General features: G+C 34.2%; 1 protein-coding gene across 1 annotated transcript; it reads right to left on the reverse strand.

Annotated features, from left to right (window-relative positions):
• Window positions 798-1,109, reverse strand: LOC109835625. Its single transcript, XM_020403594.1, has one exon. The coding sequence runs from the start codon at window positions 1,107-1,109 to the stop codon at window positions 798-800; it is 312 nt and encodes a 103-aa protein (XP_020259183.1).

The raw sequence follows: 19,316 nt of genomic DNA on the forward strand, positions 1-19,316 counted from the left end.
ATGAGCTCTTCTATCTTCGTCTTCTTGGGATTATGGTTGACTTGCAGTGTTCTTCTAGCATATCTCTTCCGCTCATTATTAGATGACCCCCCAACTGTAGGACCACCACTTATTACATTGATGACTCCTTTATGAGTCGTCTCCGGGGGTCATTCATCTATTTGAGTGTGAGGTTGAGGTGATCGCGAGCAGGATCTCCTATCATTTTTGGTTGGTACAGTATCTCTGTGATCTCTCCGGAAAGTGAGATTTCTCAAATATCCCCTCTTAATCAGATCTTTTATATCCCTCTTGAGGATTCAGTAATCATTGGTAAGGTGTCCATGATCCCGATGGTAATGGCAAAATTGCTTGGTATCCCTGCTTTTGGGATCTTATGTCATCTTGGGCGCATGATCTTTGAGATATCCCTCCCTTTGGATCATAGACAAGGCACTAGTAAGTGAGGTGTCTAAGATGGTTAGAGACTCCTTTGGTTTCAGATTTCTCTGCTGATTCCTCCTGTCGGATTGATTAGGACGGGAGTTGGCCCTTGGAGGATTCTTGTGCCATCCTAGCTTCGGAGGACTCCAGATTAGTTCAGGGGGGGAAGTTATCGCTGGTGCTGTTGGAGGGTTTGATGGAATGGCCACAGTGATTGGCGTTGCTGAAGTTGTGTCAATGGGAATCTCCATGCTCCTTGCTGAAGCCTTATAAGCTCGGGTGTCTTCCATGTCTATGTATCCATGGGCTTTGGCCATCAATTGCTCATAATTGGCGACTGGCTTCTTAGCAAGAGAGTTGGCCAATTCGTTGTTCTACAAGCAGGCGATGAGTGCTGCCACGGCGACTGCACTTCTCGGGTCGTTGACTTCCAACCTCTTAGCTTGAAATCTCTTAAAATAGGCCCGGAGGTTTTCTTCTGGTCTCTGACTCATTTGGATAAGCACATGAGGGTGGAGCTTCTGCTTGGTATCAGCTAGGAAGTGGTGGATAGATTTTCGACTAAGTTGTCGAAAACTACTGATAGATCTTTTACCCAAAGCGTTCCACCAAAGTTTAGCGCTTCCTATGAGGGTGACAGGGAAGCACCGATAGAGGATTGCTTCAGAAACTTGGAGCATACTCATTATGTCGAAGTAGTTTTGAACATGCTAAGAAGGATCTCCTTCACCCGAGTATGTCCCTAAGTGGGGCATTTTAAACTTCTCAAATGGGCATTCCATTATTTCGTCTGAGAGTGGGGTATTCCCTCTAATTGCGTCAGCAATCGGTCGGTATACTTGGTACTAGGCGGAGGCTCCTGTAGTAGCCGATGGGGATGGGGAAGCGCGATGGTGGCGTGTCTTGAAGCCTGTTCCTCTAGCACGTCCCTCCGAATGACTAGGACTGGGACTTCCATCAGATGTCTTTAGATAAGGAAGGCAAATCCGTTCCTGTTGAGATGAGACACATGACTTGCGACAACTTTCTGTCTGCTTATAGGATTATAAGGAGCCTGTGGTGAGACGCCCCGTTGGTGGGAAGGAGGTGCTCCCGATCGTTGGTCTCCAGAGGGTGGAGGTGGTGCAGTAGCATGTGGCAGTACTGGGATTCACCATAGAACCTCGTTGGTCAAGATGAAAATTGCTCTTTAAGTGATACAGAAAGCCGGTTCACCGCTTCTTCTAATTGATCCTGAGTAACATAGTTAGGTGACTGTCTTTGAGGTTGGGACTCCTCATATCCTATATTGGAGCCTAGAAGTTTTTCTCAAAAATGAAAAAGAGGCCCCAAGGTGGGCCCAAACTGTTGATGTCGAATATCATACAGCCAATTAGAATCACTAAATTTGTAAAAAGAGGAGAGGCTGCTTTCTTCTTCGACTTTATGTCTGGCTTTATTGTTAGGGTGACTGGGCAATCTGCTCACAAAAAAGGTCGTAAGAGGACGGGGCTGAGTTCCCTCGTGATACCTCCAACGATCAAGTCAGTTGATGAACTTGAGTGGAGTAAAAGAAGAACTGTGTGTTCTTGCGCAGTGTGTACCTTTGGGGTTTTAGTTTTTGAACCTTTTTCTAGCTCGAATAGTACTTGTATTTATAGAGGATGTCAAGGGAAGATTGGTCACTTCATGAGTGCACAATAAGACGGTGGTGAGGGGTGAGCTGGAAGTTAGGTCATCTCTTGCCCGATATGTGTCGGCTGGCGACAGGAGGAAGATCAAATGATGGTGACAAAGTGTGAGCTGGATGGTGAGTCATCATTTGCTCGACATGTGTCGGCTGGCAACAGGAGGAAGATCACTTCAGCCTCGATTTAAGGAGCGATCATGGGCTAATAGGCGGCATGATGACACATGGTCTGAGTAGACATGATGTGACTTGTTGTCATGATGGATAAGCTTTGGCGAAATTATCTTCTAGCTTCGCTGGAGAAGTAATGTCCCTCATGATGGGACTTGCGAGGAGAGTCGACTTGTTGAGAGGAGTGAAGACTCATCCCGCCTTTCGAGTCGACATGAAGGAGTGTCAGCTCGACTGGGTCGACTAGGCTTCTGGCGAGTTGTCTGCTGCGAGAGGGCCGACAGGTACCGCCTTTTGGGTCGATGTTGATAAATGTCGACTCGTCTGTTTGGCTGAGTCGGATTGCTAGCTGATCTCTGGCTATTTCTCCCGTTGGTCGAGATATCGGCTCGTCTGGGAGGTCAGGGTGTCTCGTATCGATTATCATTGTTTCTCGTGTCGATACTAGAGTGTCGCCGTGCCTGGCTGGTCGAGATGCTGACTCATCATATCATATATTCGTGGAACAGATATGCCCAATAACAGTAGGGGATATTTATAATTCCTATATTTTTAATGTATTATTAGGTTAGAAATTATTATGATTTTTATAAATTTTATAATTTTGAGGGTTATATTTTGTAATTTGTAAAAAGTTCAGTGTGTATTGCAAATTCCATAATTTTTTGGGGGTTGTTTGTGTTATTTATAGGTTTTTAGTATGTTTATAGGTTTGAAATTTTCAAGGTGTTTTTTATAAAATTTGAATTTTTAGGGGGTGTTTTTATAAATTTTAAAACTTACAAGATATTTTCTCCAAAGTAAAAAAAAACTTTATGTTTCTAGTTAGCATATGTTTTTCAGATTTCTCACTAAGTTGAGATAAGTAAAATTTATAATTTTCAAAATGCTTTAATAAGATTTTAAATTTGTAGGGGTGTTTTTGTAATTTAAAAAACTTAGAGAATCTTTTTTTACAAAATCTAAAAACTTTTAGGTACTGGCTAGTATATGTTTTTTAGATTTCTCTACGAACTGAAATAAGTAAAGGGTTTGAATTATATGAAATGTATTTATTTTATCCAATAACATGTTAAGTCTCATTATGAATATAATAAATCATTTGGTTACCAATTCAAATAAAATAGGATAATTAGAATAGATTAGGATAACAATGTAATATTCAAAAAAAAAACTAAGGATAATATTGACCATAGAAAGATTTTCCCAAACTCGTACTTTTAAAAGCACCTTAGAGGGGGGTGAATAGGGTGAATGCCAATCTAATCCGATATTAATGCCAATTTAAAAAAAAAGCACCTTAGAGGGGGGTGAATAGGGTGAATGCCAATCTAATCCGATATTAATGCCAATTTAAAAAATAATTAACAATATCCTAGCAAGTATGATATGCAACAAGATATATATGTAAGGATAAACAATTTACACAAGGGTAATAAACATAAACAAGATAAACAAAATAGTTGGCAATATAAACAATGAGCAATAGACAATGACGAATAGAATGAACTAAGCAATGAGCATAAATAATACGCCAATGCAAACTCAAACACAATCAAATGATTAAGGAGTTCGGTCCTTCCGACCTACGTCTCCGCTCCCCACTCCCGGGGAGAAATCCACTATCACAATCGGGTTTTCGATGCTCACATGAAAAACGTTTACACCTCACAATATCGGTTTTCAACGCTCACCGATCAACATTCACAATCACTCACAATATAATCACACAACCTACAACCTTAAGTGTTGGTCCTCACGTGTCGCTACCCTCAAGTGCCCGGCTTTACTACCTCTCCCTAGGCTTTACTACCGATGCCACTCCTCTTGGTATCGACCGTGTCCTCACCACACACTCCTCTTGGTGTACTTGTGTATTACAAGATGAATCTCACAATAAAGGCTCAAATATAAATTTTGTTCTCTACAATAGATGAGAACACAGTGTAGGCTCACTCTCTAAGATACAACCCCACAACCCAAATTATACTATAAATGAAAATACTAAAGCTTAATGATTGTGTGTGTAAACAATGAGAAAAACAAATATAAACGCAATATAAACTCTAGCTTATGAAGATGATAAATAACCAATAATAAATACAAAGCTAGAAATTGAGTTTAAGGAAAACTTCTCTATAGATCAAGAGTGAGAGAGAGAATGAAATGAAGCTCAAACACCAAATGATGATCTCCTCTTCCTCTTGTGAAAATTTATTCACAAACCAAACTTGTAAACAAACACTAAAACAAAACTTTAAAAACCCTCTTAAACTTGTTTAAAACTTTTCTTCAACGGTAGGGAGGATTGAGGTATGATGGGGTATTTATAAGTTCATAAAACAATAGCCCAAGCACAAAAAACGATGCAAAAACCCTCAAAAAATGCAACCAGGAACTAGCCGTTATTGGCAACGGAAACATCAACAGTCGACTGCCAACAAGTCGTGGTCGACCGTGAACAATACCGACAGTTTCTGAAACCTAAAAATCTACGTATCTGGCTTTGTAAAATCAATTAAAAATAGTAAATCAACTCCAAAAATTATAAAGTTTTGAGGGAAGTATATAAACATATAGGTAAATATGTTAGAAAAAGAAATTCTTAAATATCCATTTGTGAGAAATAATTGTTTGAACACATATATTACAGATTCTGAAAAACTGCTGAAACACTCGATTTTGTAAAATCAATTCAGCATAGTAAATCAACTCCAAAAATAATAAAATTTTGGTAAATAGTTAAAAACATGTAATATAACATGTTAGAAAAAGAAGTTTTCAAATTGCACTTTCCATTTGTGAAAAATCATATTTTTTACAAAAACATGCACGAACACATGCACGAACATGAACTTAATAAAACTTGATTTTGTAAATTCAATTAAACATAAAAAATTAACTCAAAAATTAATAAAACTTTGGGAAACATTTATAAATATAAGAACAAACATGTTAAATAAAGAATTTTTGATATATCAATTCGTATTTGTGAAAACTTACTATTTTTCAAAACTTATAAATACATGTGTACATAAACTTCTTGATTTTTGACTTTTGAGTTAAACAATGTTTTGAAACCTTATAAAATGATTTTATAGACTTAATAAAAAATTTATATAATGATTGTTAAGTCCAAAAACCAATAACTCAATATTTTGGCAAAAATTACTCAAAATCAAGAATTGTGTGTATGTGTGATATTGAGCTTGAAGTATAAACACACATAATATAACACCTAAACTAATATATATACCCAAGATGATGATCTTCAATATGCTTGTCTTGGTAAACATGGATGAAGCTTGATCTTGAATTTTTAACTTGAATTGTATTGCTTCACTCTGATATTTCCTTCCATCCTTTAATGGATATGATCGTGAAAGCTCTAGTCCATCCAACCTCCAACGCATTATTTGTCTAGAATAATAAGAAAACACAAACACTAAATAAACAACATTAGTCATAAATTGATTGTTAACACATCATCAAAATAAAAAGGCCAACAATCTCCCTCTTTTTGATGATGACAAACAAATTACAAAAAGAGATCTACATGATACTAAATGAATATATGAATTATGATTATCATGCATCAAACAAGGAAATATATACTCATAATATTTTTTCCCCTTTGACAACATCAAAAAGAGAAAAACAATAAAGGATAAGAGAGCGTAAGCTCTACCTATAAATTTACATAGGTGAGTATAAAAACAATAAAAGGAATAGGGAAGGCTCCCCCTATCAAAATGTCTTAAAAAATATATGAAATGAATACTAAGGAAAACATATGTGAGTAAAAGCATATATAAAGATGCACTAATATCAACTCATATACAAAAAGACAACGAGAACACATATAGATATGTCATTGTGAAATAGTGTCTCAAAGCAAAAACATAAAAACCATGTATAAATAGATTTATGAAATCAAAAGAATAGAAAACATGAGAATCATAAAAAAAAATCAAATGAAAACAAACCAAACAAATAAAATCATAAATCAAATAAAATCCCATAAAAACAAACCAATATCAAGTTTTTTGATAAAAAAGCACTTAAGCTTGTTACAACCCATATAAACTTATAACACCCAGTAAACATGATTTGAAAATAAATAACCACTAAACCTGGGGGGCTTGCTTAAACACAAACCTCTCATATGAAAGCTCAAAATAAAGTATATATATAACTAAAATTATGTTTGATCAATAAGGAAGTTTTCTTTGTAAAACTTGATCAAACTACATAAAGAATACATTATAAAGCACAAAAAGATGATCCACAAGCACAAACATATAAATATCATCATAGAAGTGTTTTATAATGAATTCAAAAGTACAAATCAAAACAAACTCTTCATAGTTCAAATTAAAATTATAAAACATACAAGAATCATGAACTATGGATTCAAAATTCAAAAATAAATCTTTTAAGTTTTTCAAACAATGCAAATGTGTGTGTGTGTGTGTGTGTGTGTGTGTGTGTGTGTGTGTGTGTGTGTGTGTGTGTGTGTGTGTGTGTGTGTGTGTGTGTGTGTGTGTGTGTGTGTGTGTGTGTATATGTTTTAAAACAAATAAAATCCTAAAATCTAAAAAACTAAAATAAACACAATTAATTTTATTTTGGCACCCAAGAACTTTTGGTGCCGGAAGATTTAGGGACATGTCCTCTATCATTAAAGCTCAAAGCCTTAGGATAATGATCTCGTTTGGGCGCATGTGGTGCACGAACACGGTCAAAGCAAAAATTATGCAACTGATCTTTCCGATTGCAATAAGTGCAATGAAAGAGACCCATTTGATTTTGTTGACCATAAACTTGTGCACGGAAAACATTTACAAACATAGATGGACTTTTATAAATATTTTGCAAATGTGAAACATTATTAAACAAACGTGGTCTATTTGAAAAGTTTGTCAAATTTGAACCTTTTCTTAAATTAAAACAAAACTTTACCAAATGGCCAAATCTATCACAAAAATTACATTTAAATACATGAGCATGCTTATGATTAACAATAGGTGCATGTGCATGTGTGTGTGATGATGAAACTTTGTGAGATGCACATGGAGTTGGGTTTTTGATATTAGAGTGTTTATGTGCATCATAGCAAAATTTAGCTAAATGGCCTTTACAGCCGCAAATAGAGCATTTGTAAACTTTACTATACATGTGTGCATGATGTATGGGATGTTTAGATGTAGTAGTAGCATGAGACTTAGCATACATGTTCACAAGCTTCTTATGGTTGTTAATGCATTTAGTTAGAGTTGAATCTAAAGAGGAAATGTGGTTTTTAACATCATTCAACTTATCATTAGACACATATGCATTAACACTAGAAGTAGAAAAAGCATGATCATTCTTAAATGAATTAAATTCATTCCTAATTATTTCTACCTCTAGCATGACATCAATCTTAGCATGAGATAAACTAGCAATTGATGAGGTTAATTTTTTATTTTTCAAATTTAACATATCATTATTTTTTTTAAGCATCATATTTTCTTTTTCAATGATATCAAATTTGGACACTAGCTTCTCATGGTCGGATTTTAAGCTAACATGCTTACTTTTAAGATTAATAAAATTATTTTGTAATTTCTTGTAGGCATGCATTAATTTTTTATAAGCACAAGCGAGTTCATCAATAGATAAATCACATTCAGATTCGGATTTGCTTACCACACTAGGGTTATCCCCTAGTGGACGAGTGCATGATGCTCCAATAGAACTTGAAGAGAGAGCCGCCAAAGTTTGTCGGATCACCTCCAAGTTCCTTTGATGTGCTTCTATAAATTTCTACAGTTTTAAGCACTATCAAAAGAATCAAGCTTGTTAGAAAAAGATGAATCAAAAGCGTTACGCATAAATTCTAACAAAAGCTTATTTATTGTAAACATTCTTTGATCATTTTTATTCCACTTGGATTTCTCTGTAATGGGTACAATGTAAACGTCATCTATAATTTCTCATAAATCAAAACGTCTAGATCTAACAAATATATTAAATCTAGAATACCATTGGTCATAGGGGAAAGCATTTCATTTAGGAGAAATATTTGGACCATAGCCTAAACAAGATGCACCGTTCATATTCATACTATATGTGCAAGCAAATATATAATATCAAAACAAGATTAGCAACAATATTAAAGCTTAGACCGTTAACTCAAGGCGGTTAAACCTTAAATCAAAGAGCACCAAGCTCTGATACCAATTGAAAGCACCCTAGGGGGGTGAATATGGTGAATACTAATCTAATCCGATATTAATGCCAGTTTAAAAACTAATTAATAATATCCTAGCAAGTATGATATGCAACAAGATATATATGCAAGGATAAACAATTTACACAAGGGTGAAATAAACATAAATAAGATAAACAAAATAGTGGGCAATATAAACAATGAGCAATAGACAATGGCGAATAGAATGAACTAAGCAATAACACAAATGATACGCTAATGCAAACTCAAACACAATCAAATGATTACGGAGTTCGGTCCTTCCGATCTATGTCTTCACTCCCCACTCTCGGGAAGAAATCCACTATCACAACTGGGTTTTTGACGCTCACCCGAAAAACATTTACACCTCACAATATCGGTTTTCAACGCTCACTGATCAACGTTTACAATCACTCACAATGTAATCACACAACCTACAACCTCAAGTGTTGGTCCTCACGTATCGCCTCCCTCAAGTGCCCGGCTTTACTACCTCTCCCTAGGCTTTACTGCCGACGTCACTCCTCTTGGTATCAATCACATCCTCACCACACACTCCTCTTAGTGTACTTATGTATTATAAGGTGAATCTCACATTAAAGGCTCAAATATAAGTTTTTTTCTCTACAATAGATAAGAACTGTAAAACCCTGTAAAATTTAAAATATTATGATATATGATAATAAATATGTTATATAGTTATAAATAACATATTTTAATGTTTGAGTATGTTAGGAATTGATTTGAGATCAATTCGATGTATATATACACGAGAAATGTATGCATCAGTGTATCAAAGCTTAGAATAGAGAGTCCGACAGACTTGAGTCGACTAGACCCGTCCTTCAAGTCGACACCGCCCTTCAAGTCGACATAGGTGTTGGCCTTTTTGTTTTGATAATGTTTAACAAACAATTTACAAGTAATGTTGTTTATCTAGTGTTTTTGTTTATCTATTTATTATAGACAAACAATATGTTGGAGGATGGATGGAATTGTGCTTCAACGATCATATCCAATAGAGAATGGCGGAATTGTGGTATGAAGCCTTGCAATTCAAGTTGAAGATCCAAGTTCAAGCTTCATCCGTAAGTGTACCAAGAAGAGTTTCGTTGAAGATTACAAGCTTGGGTATATTTAGTTTAGGTTTATATTATGTGTATTGGTACTTTAAGCTCAATCATATATACACACACATTATATTGGTTTATATATATATATATATATACATAGTTATATATATATACACATTTTAGTTTTGGTTTCTATGTATATATAGTTATATATATACATACATGTATATACTTATATATATACATACATGTTTTTGGGTTTTTGTGTTTATAAATATGAAATTACATATTTCATATTTATTATTATGTTTTGCTTTAGCTACATAGATATGAAACAACAAACAAATTTATTCACATTTTCATTTGTTTCATATTCTATTGTGTTTAAGAATATATTGCATAGAATATGCATTTTTCTGAAAATATTATTTTCTTGGTTTATGGACTTAATAATAATTATATACATCTTTAATTAAGTCTACAAAATTATTTTGTAAAGTTTTAAAACATAGTTTAACCAAAATGTTAAAATTCATGTGTTTACATTTTCATGATTTGGACTTATTTGCAAAATGATGATATTTTACAAATGGAAAATGCAATTAAAAAATTTCCTTTTGTAACATGTTTATTTACATGTTTATATATATTTCCCAAAGTTTCATTATTTTTAGACTTCATTTGTTATTTTTAACAAATTTTCAAAATGGTCAAAATCTGCTTCAAAACCTGAAAATCAATGTATCTGTTTGCAGTCGACCGCCGCAGTTGACCGCCTGGAGTCCAGAGACCAAGATTGATTTTTAGTGGCTTACAGTCGACCGTGACGATCGACTGGATGTAGTCCAGAGAGCATCAGCTCTCTCGCGGTCGACCGTGGCAGTCGACCGTGAGTTTCTGGAGCTGCTCGCGGTCGACCGTCAAAGTTTCACGGTCGACCGCTAAAGTTACCGTTGGCTTCCAACAGCTATTTCCAGCAGCTGTTTTTGTGGGGCTTTTTGGTCATTTTCTTGGGGTTTTGGCTGATGTCTTGAGAGGTTATAAATACCCCATTGCATTTATCATTCCCTAGATCCAAGAAAATTGTTTAATCAAGTTTGCAAAAGTTTAAACAAGGGTTTAAGTTTGTTTTAGTGTTTGTTTGGTTTGTGAAGAAGTTTTCACAAGTGGAGGAGATCATCTTCTTTGTTTGAGCTTCAATCTCCATCTCTCCATCTTGTTATTTAGAGAAGAATTTCTAAACTCAATACTAGCTTTGTATTAATTATTTATTGTTTATCATTTTCATCAAGCTAGGATTTACATTGAGTTTATGATTAATTTTCTTATTTCTTACACACACAACCATTAAACTTATTGTATTTTCATACTTAGTATAATTTGGGTTGTGAGGAGTTGTAACAATTGAGAGTGAGCTTATATTAAGTTCTCATCCATATTAGAGAACAATCATTTATTATATTTATGTGTAAATTGTGTAGATCACTTTGTAATACACTTGTATACCGAGAGGAGTGTGTGGCGAGAGACGGAGTCGTCCCAAGAGGAGTGTGGTAGGTGGTAATGCCTAGAGTTAGGTTGTAATTCCTAACACTCGAAGGAGACACGGGCTAGTGACCAATACTTAGAGGGTGTAAAGTAGGATTGCAAGAGTGTGTGATTATAAAGTTTTCGGTTAGCTAGAAAACCGTATTGTAAGGTGTAAACTTTTTTCGGGTAAGCGTAGAAAACCCGATGTGATAGTGAAGATCTCCTCGAGGTGAGGAGCGGAGATGTAGGTCAAGTGGTTGACCGAACTCCGTGATCATATCGTGTGTTTGCATTATCATTGGCGTTCTTATTTCTTGTGTTCATATCTTATATCGCTATTGTTCTTTTGCTTGTTTATATCGTCCACTATATTATTTCACCCTTGTGTTAGTTTATATATTCTTGCATATATTTCACCATATATCTCATTGTTAGGATATATTCCTTTGTTCATATTGCATATTCTTACACATAACTCTTTGTATATCTATCTTGCAAGAATAATTTGATAATAAGTTTTAATTGGCATAAAATCGGATTAGATTAGCATAAGACCCTAATCAACCCCCTCTAGGGTCTAACAATTCGTATCAGAGTTTGGTGCTATTTGATTTAAAGTCTAATCGCCTTGAGTTAAGATCCACGTTATTTTTTTGTGCTAATCTAGTTTTGATTGTATTTGTATCTTGCTTGCACATTTTTTTAAATTATGGATATTAGATTAGGCTATGATATAAATGTTACTCCTAAATTCAATGCTTTCCCCTATGACCAATGATGTTCTAGATTTAATATATTAGTTAGATCTAAATATTTTAATTTATGGGAAATTATAGACGATGCTTATATTGTGCTCACTTCGGAGAAATCTAAGTGGAATAAAAATGATCATAAAATATTTACAATGAACAAGCTTTTGTTAGAATTTTTGCTTAATACTTTTGACTCATCTATTTCTAACAAATTTGTTTATTTTGATAGTGCTTACTGTTGGCCTTCTTGTTTTGATGATGATTTACAAACAATTTACATCTAATATTGTTTGTCTAGTATTTGTGTTTTATATTTATTCTAGGCAAACAATATGTTGGAGGATGGATGGAATAGAGCTTCAACGATGATATCCAATGGAGGTTGGCGGAATGTCGGGTTGAAGCCTTGCTATTCAAGTTAAAGATCAAGTTCAAGCTTCATCCGCAACGTGTACCAAGTCAAGCTTAATTGAAGATCAAGATTGCTTGGGTAATGTAGTTTAGGATTTATATTATGTGTGTTAAGTACTCTAAGCTCAATTATCTATACACACACACATTTTATTGGTTTCCTTGTATATATATGTAGTCACATATATATACAACACAAGTTTTAGTTTTCATGTTTATAAATATGAAATTACATGTTTCATATTGTGATTTGGTTTATCTACTTAGATATGAAACAAATATATTTTCATATACATACTCATAGGTTTCATTTTCTATTGTATTTGTGAAAATATTGTATTCTTAGTTTGTAGACTTTAATATCAGTTTATACATGTTTTACTAAGTCTATAAAATCATTTTGTAAAGTTTTAAAAGTTGGTTTAGGTCAAAACATCAAACTCATGTGTTTACATTTTCATGTTTTAGACTATTTTGTAAAATTATGATATTTTTCATTTGGGAAGTCCTTTTTCGAAACCAGTCATTGTAGCATGTTTATTATCATGTCTACAATCATTCCCCAAAGTTTTACATTTTTTGAAATTTATTTGATATTTTTAAACAGTGTTTCAAAATCAGATAAACAGTTTTCAGAAGTATCTGTATTCGGTCGACCGCACCGGTCGACCGCTCGTTTGTTCTTTCGACCCCATTGCTGATGTCTTTTCAAACCAACTAAGAGAGTTTTAAAACAAGTTTAAGAAAGTTTTAACAAGGGTTTTAGTTTGATTTAAGTGTGTTTAAAAAGCTTTTAAGCAAATTGAGAGTTTGTTTTTGTGATTCAATTCTACAAGAGCTTGAGGAGATCATCTATTGGTGTTTGGGCATCCAACTCTTCTCCCTCCACTCTTGATATATTGAGAAGTTTTCTAAACTCTATTTCTAGCTTTTTTATATATTTGATTATCATTGTTATTAAGCTAGAACTACATTGAGTTTAGTTTTGATTTATATCTCTTTGTTCACACACAACCTTTTGAGCTTATTGTATTTACATTCATAGTATAATTTGGGGTGTGGGGTTTGTGACTTAGAGTTGAGCTTAATTGAGTTCTCACCTTGTTTTGAGAACAATCATTTGTCATATTTGTGCTTATTGTGAGAATCACTTTGTAATACACTTGTACACCGAGTGAGGAGTGTGTGGTGAGAATTGGGGATCATCCCAAGAGGAGTGGCGTCGGTTGACGTGCCTAGGGAGAGGTTGTAACCGAGCACTTGAGGGAGACACGGCTAGGTCCAACACTTAGTGGGTGTAGAGTGTGATTGCAAGAGTGTGAGTTGTAGAGTTTTCGGTTAGCTAGAAAACCGAGTGTGTAGAAGAAGTTCCGGCTTCCAAACCGGATTGTGTTAGTGGATTTCTCCCCGGGAGTGGGGAGCGGAGACGTAGGACGGAAGGTCCAAACTCCGTGATCATATTGCTTGTTTGAGTTTGTCTTTGGCGTAGTTGTTTTTGCATTTACCTTATATCGCCAATTGTGCATTACTCATCCTTTTTATGATCCACTATCTAGTTTATATTGTTTACCCTTGTGTTAGTTTATATATCCTTACATATATATTTTGCTATATATCTCTTTGCTAGGATATATCATATTGTATATTGCTTATCCTAGCTCATATATATTGTTGTATTTCATACTTGCTAGGATAACGTATTAATTAATTTTAATTGGCATTTAAATCGGATTAGATTAGCATAAGACCCTAATCACCCCCCCCCCTCTAGGGTCCAACACTTACACCTTATGAAAATTTATTGAAGCACATCAAGGGGACTTGAAGGCGATCCGACAAGCTTTGGAGGATCCCGCTTCAAGTTCAAAAGGAGCATCATGCACATGTTCACTAGGGGATAACCCTAGTGTGGTAAGTGATTCGGAATCCAAATGTGATTTATCCATTAATAAACTCGCTTGTGCATATGATAAGTTAATGCATGCCTATACTAAATTACAAAATAATTTTATTAATCTTAAAAGCAAGCATGTAGAATTAAAATCCGATCATGAGAAGCTAGCTTCCAAACTTGATGTCATTACAAAAGAAAATGCTATGCTTAAAGAAAATAATGACATGTTAAATTTGGAAAATGAAAAGCTAACATCTTCTATAGCTAGCTTATCTCATGCTAAGATTGATGTCATGCTAGAGGTAGAAACAATTAGAAATGAATTTAATTCATTTAAGAATGATCATGCTTCTTCTACTTCTAGTGTCAATGCATATGCACCTAATGATGAGTTGAATGTTATTAAAAATCATATTTCATCTTTAGATTCAACTCTAAATTCATGCATTGTTAAAAATGATAAGCTTATGGACTTGTGTGCAAAGTTCCATGTTAACACTTCCAAATCAAACACCCACTTTGCACACATGTATAGCAAAATTTATAAATGCTCTATTTGTGATCAGAAAGGCCATTTATCTAAATTTTTCTGTGATGCACACAAACATAAGAATACTAATGCTCATTATGCATCTCATCAAGTTTCTTCATCATCACACACACATGCACATGCATCAAATGCTCATCATAAGCATGATAGTGTGTTTAAATATGACTATTGTGGTCGTTTTGGTCATTTGGCCAAATATTATTTTGATTTGAAAAGAATATCAAATTTGCCAAATGTTTCTAGTAGACCACATATTTTTAAATGTGATGTTTTTGGTAGGTTTGGACATCTTGCTAAATTTTGTTTTGATGTACAAAAGTTCCTATTTTGTAAAATGTTCCAAGGAGACCATATTTTTTAATGATGTTTCTCAATTGCAAAACAATTTAAAATAACAAGCTATATTTGCAAATGGTTCCCGTGCACGAGCTAATGGTCTACAAAAATAAATGGATCTTTTTCATTGCACATATTACAATCGGAATAGAGTCATTTGAATGAATATTATTTTGACCGTGTTAGTGCACTAAATGTGCCCAAGAGGGTTCATAACCCTAGGACTTTGAGCTTTATTGATAGGGATCAAGTCACTAAACAATCCGACTCCAAGAATGCTTGGGTGCCAAAATAATTTTTAAACCAAAAATTTTAGTATTTTTACTTTTCCTTTTCTTGGTTTTGTAAAATGTGCTTTGAAAATTTTTAATATGAAAATAATTTTTCTTTGATCAATTCTTTTGTTTTCATGATTATTAGTTTTAATTTTGATGAGAGGTTTGTGTTTATATAACCCCCCGGGTTTATTGGGTGTTTATTCCAAAACCTTATTTATCGGGTGCTAAAAATATTTATATGGGTTGAAACAAGCTCAAGAGCTTGATATGGTTGCCTCTCTCATTTTTGAAAATCGCCTCTCTCATTTTTGAAAATCGATGATGGTTTGGTTTTATACTCTTAAAGATGATTTTTAGTTCTTCAAATCCATAGTTCATGATTCTTGTATGTTTGCAATCTTATTTTTGAACTATGAAAATTTTGTCTTGATTTGTTCATTTGAATTCATTATATAGCACAAAGAGATGATTCAAATTTCAAATATGCTTTATAATGTATTCTATGAGTGGTTTGATCAAGTTCTACAAAAAAAATTCTTTATTGATCAAACATCATTTTTGGATTTAAACTTTGATTTATGATTTCTTTTGGTTGATTTATTTTTATTTAAAAACTTTTTACATGATTCTCATGTTCCTTTTCTTTTGATTTTATAAATCTATTTTTATACATGACTTTTATGTTTGTGCATTTGAGACGTGTTCTCATTATCTTGATATATGTGAGTAATTTTTAGCATGTTTTTATCTATGCTAACTCACATGTTTGCTTTAGCCCTCATTTCATATATTCATGAGGCATTTTGATAGGAGGAGCAATCTCTATATTTGTTTTATATTCACCAATGCATTTAAGTAGGGGGAGCATTCAGGTAGGGGGAGCATTCGCTTTCCTAATTCTTTTATGTCCCTATTTTTTATGTTGCCAAAGGGGGAGAAATATGTGAGTATATTTATATTTTTGAGTATTGAACTTCATTGTTCATTTTATATATACTCTTTGTATAAATTGTTTGGCATCATCAAAAAGGAAGAGATTGTTGGCCTTTTTGTTTTGATAATGTTTAACAAACAATTTACAAGTAATGTTGTTTGTCTAGTGTTTGTGTTTATCTATTTATTATAGACAAACAATATGTTGGAGGATGGATGGAATTGAGCTTCAACAATCATATCTAATGGAGGATGGCGGAATTGTGGTATGAAGCCTTACAATTCAAGTTGAAGATCCAAGTTTAAGCTTCATCCGCAAGTGTACCAAGAAGAGCTTCATTGAAGATTACAAGTTTAGGTATATTTAGTTTAGGTTTATATTATGTGTGTTGGTACTTTAAGCTCAATCATATATACACACACATTATATTGGTTTATACACACACACACACACACACACACACACACACACACACACACACACACACATATATATATATATATATATATATATACACACACACACACACACACACACACACACACACACATTTTCGTTTTGGTTTCTATGTATATATAGTTATATATATGCATACATGTATATAGTTATATATATACATACATGTTTTTGGGTTTTCATGTTTATAAATATGAAATTACATATTTTATATTTATTATTGTGTTTTGGTTTAGCTACATAGATATGAAACAAGAAACAAATTTATTCACATTTTCATTTGTTTCATATTCTATTGTGTTTAAGAATATATTGCATAGAATATGCATTTTTATGAAAATATTGTTTTATTAGTTTATGGACTTAACAATAATTATATACATCTTTAATTAAGTCTACAAAATTATTTTGTAAGGTTTTAAAACATGGTTTAGCCAAAATGTCAAAATTCATGTGTTTATATTTTCATGTTTTGGACTTATTTGCAAAAAATGATGATATTTTACAAATAAAAAATGAAATTTGAAAAATTATTTTTGTAACATGTTCATTTACATGTTTATATACATTTCCCAAAGTTTCATTATTTTTGGACTTCATTTGTTATTTTTAATAAATTTTCAAAATGGCCAAAATCTGCTTCAAAACTTGAAAATCAATGTATCTGATTGCGGTCGACCGCCTAGAGTCCAGAGACCCAGATTGATTTTTAGTGGCTCGCGGTCGACCGGATGTAGTCCAGAGAGCATAAACTCTCTCTCGGTCGACCGTGGTGGTCGACCGCCTGTTGTTTATAGCCCAGAGTGAGTTTCTGGAGCTGCTCGCGGTCGACCGCCGAAGTTTCACGGTCGACTTCAGAAGTTACCGTTAGCTTCCAACGGCTATTTCTAGTAGCTATTTTTGTGGGGCTTTTTGATCATTTTCTTGGGGTTTTGGCTGATGTTTTGAGAGGGTATAAATACCCCCATTGCATTTATCATTCCCTTGATCCAAGAAAATTGTTTAATCAAGTTTACAAAAGTTTGAACAAGGGTTTAAGTTTGTTTTAGTGTTTGTTTGGTTTGTGAAGAAGTTTTCACAAGTGGAGGAGATCATCTTATTTGTTTGAGCTTCAATCTCCATCTCTCCATCTTGTTATTTAGAGAAGAATTTCTAAACTCAATACTAGATTTGTATTAATTATTCATTGTTTATCATTTTCATCAAGCTAGGGTTTACATTGAGTTTATGATTAATTTTCTCATTGCTTACACACACAACCATTGAGCTTATTATATTTTTATACTTAGTATAATTTGGGTTGTGGGGGAGTTGTAACAATTAAAAGTGAGCTTATATTGAGTTTTTATCCATATTAGAGAACAATCATTTGTTATATTTGTGCGTAAATTGTGTAGATCACTTTGTAATACACTTGTACACCAAGAGGAGTGTGTGGTGAGAGACGTGGTCATCCAAGAAGAGTGTGGTAGGTGGTAATGCCTAGAGTTAGGTTGTAATTCCTAACACTTGAGGGAGACACGGACTAGAGACCAACACTTAGAGGGTGTAAAGTGATATTGCAAGAGTGTGTGATTGTAAAGTTTTCGGTTAGCTAGAAAACCGTATTGTGAGGTGTAAACGTTTTTCGGGTAAGCTTAGAAAACCCGGTATGATAGTGGAGATCTCCTCGAGGTGAGGAGCGGAGACGTAGGTCAAGTGGTTGACCGAACTCCGTGATCATATTGTGTGTTTGTATTGTCATTGGCATTCTTATTTCTTGTGTTCATATCTTATATCGTCATTGTTCTTTTGCTTGTTTATATCATCCACTATATTTTTTCACCCTTGTGTTAGTTTATATATCCTTGCATATATTTTACCATATATCCCATTGCTAGGATATATCCCTTTGTTCATATTACATATTCTTGCGCATAACTCTTTGTATATCTATCTTGCAAGAATAATTTGATAATAAGTTTTAATTAGCATAAAATCGGATTATATTAGCATAAGACCCTAATCATCCTCCCTTTAGGGTCTAACAATAGGGGTGTTGTCCCGATCGGTAGGTGGAGGTGTCGACTCATGACGCCTTTCGAGTTGACACATGGGTGTCGTCTCGTCTCGTCTTTCGAGTCGACACAGGGATGTCGTCTCATCCCGCCTTTCGAGTCGACACTACGTTGTCGTCTCGTTTGGTCGAGCTTCATGTCGACTCGCACCACCTTTCGAGTCAACACCCGCCTTCGAGTTGACACCACTAAGTCGACTCGTCTGGTCGGGTGTGTCGTCTCAAGTCAGTCGACTTAGATCCCTTCAAGTCGACACCACTGTGCTGACTCGTCCAGTCTGCCAAAATGTCAACTCATGTGGTCATTTTCAGATCCTTTTTCCAACATTGTGTAAGCTTTTTACATGTTTCATTGTGTTGGAATACGTGTGGAATGTGTTTGTATGGACACAACGTAGAAGAGAGTTTGTTTTCCTTAAAAGATGGGAAGTGTGACCTCTCTTAGAAATTTGAGCTTTTGACTTTATGCTTAAATGACAAGAATTTAATGTTTTAAAATTGGGAAAAGCTTATGAATATCAAGGGTTTAAATTCCTCCCCAAGCACTC

This window comes from Asparagus officinalis, chromosome 3 (genome assembly GCF_001876935.1).
Source record: "Asparagus officinalis chromosome 3, Aspof.V1, whole genome shotgun sequence".
In the NCBI taxonomy this organism is placed as follows: domain Eukaryota; kingdom Viridiplantae; phylum Streptophyta; class Magnoliopsida; order Asparagales; family Asparagaceae; genus Asparagus; species Asparagus officinalis.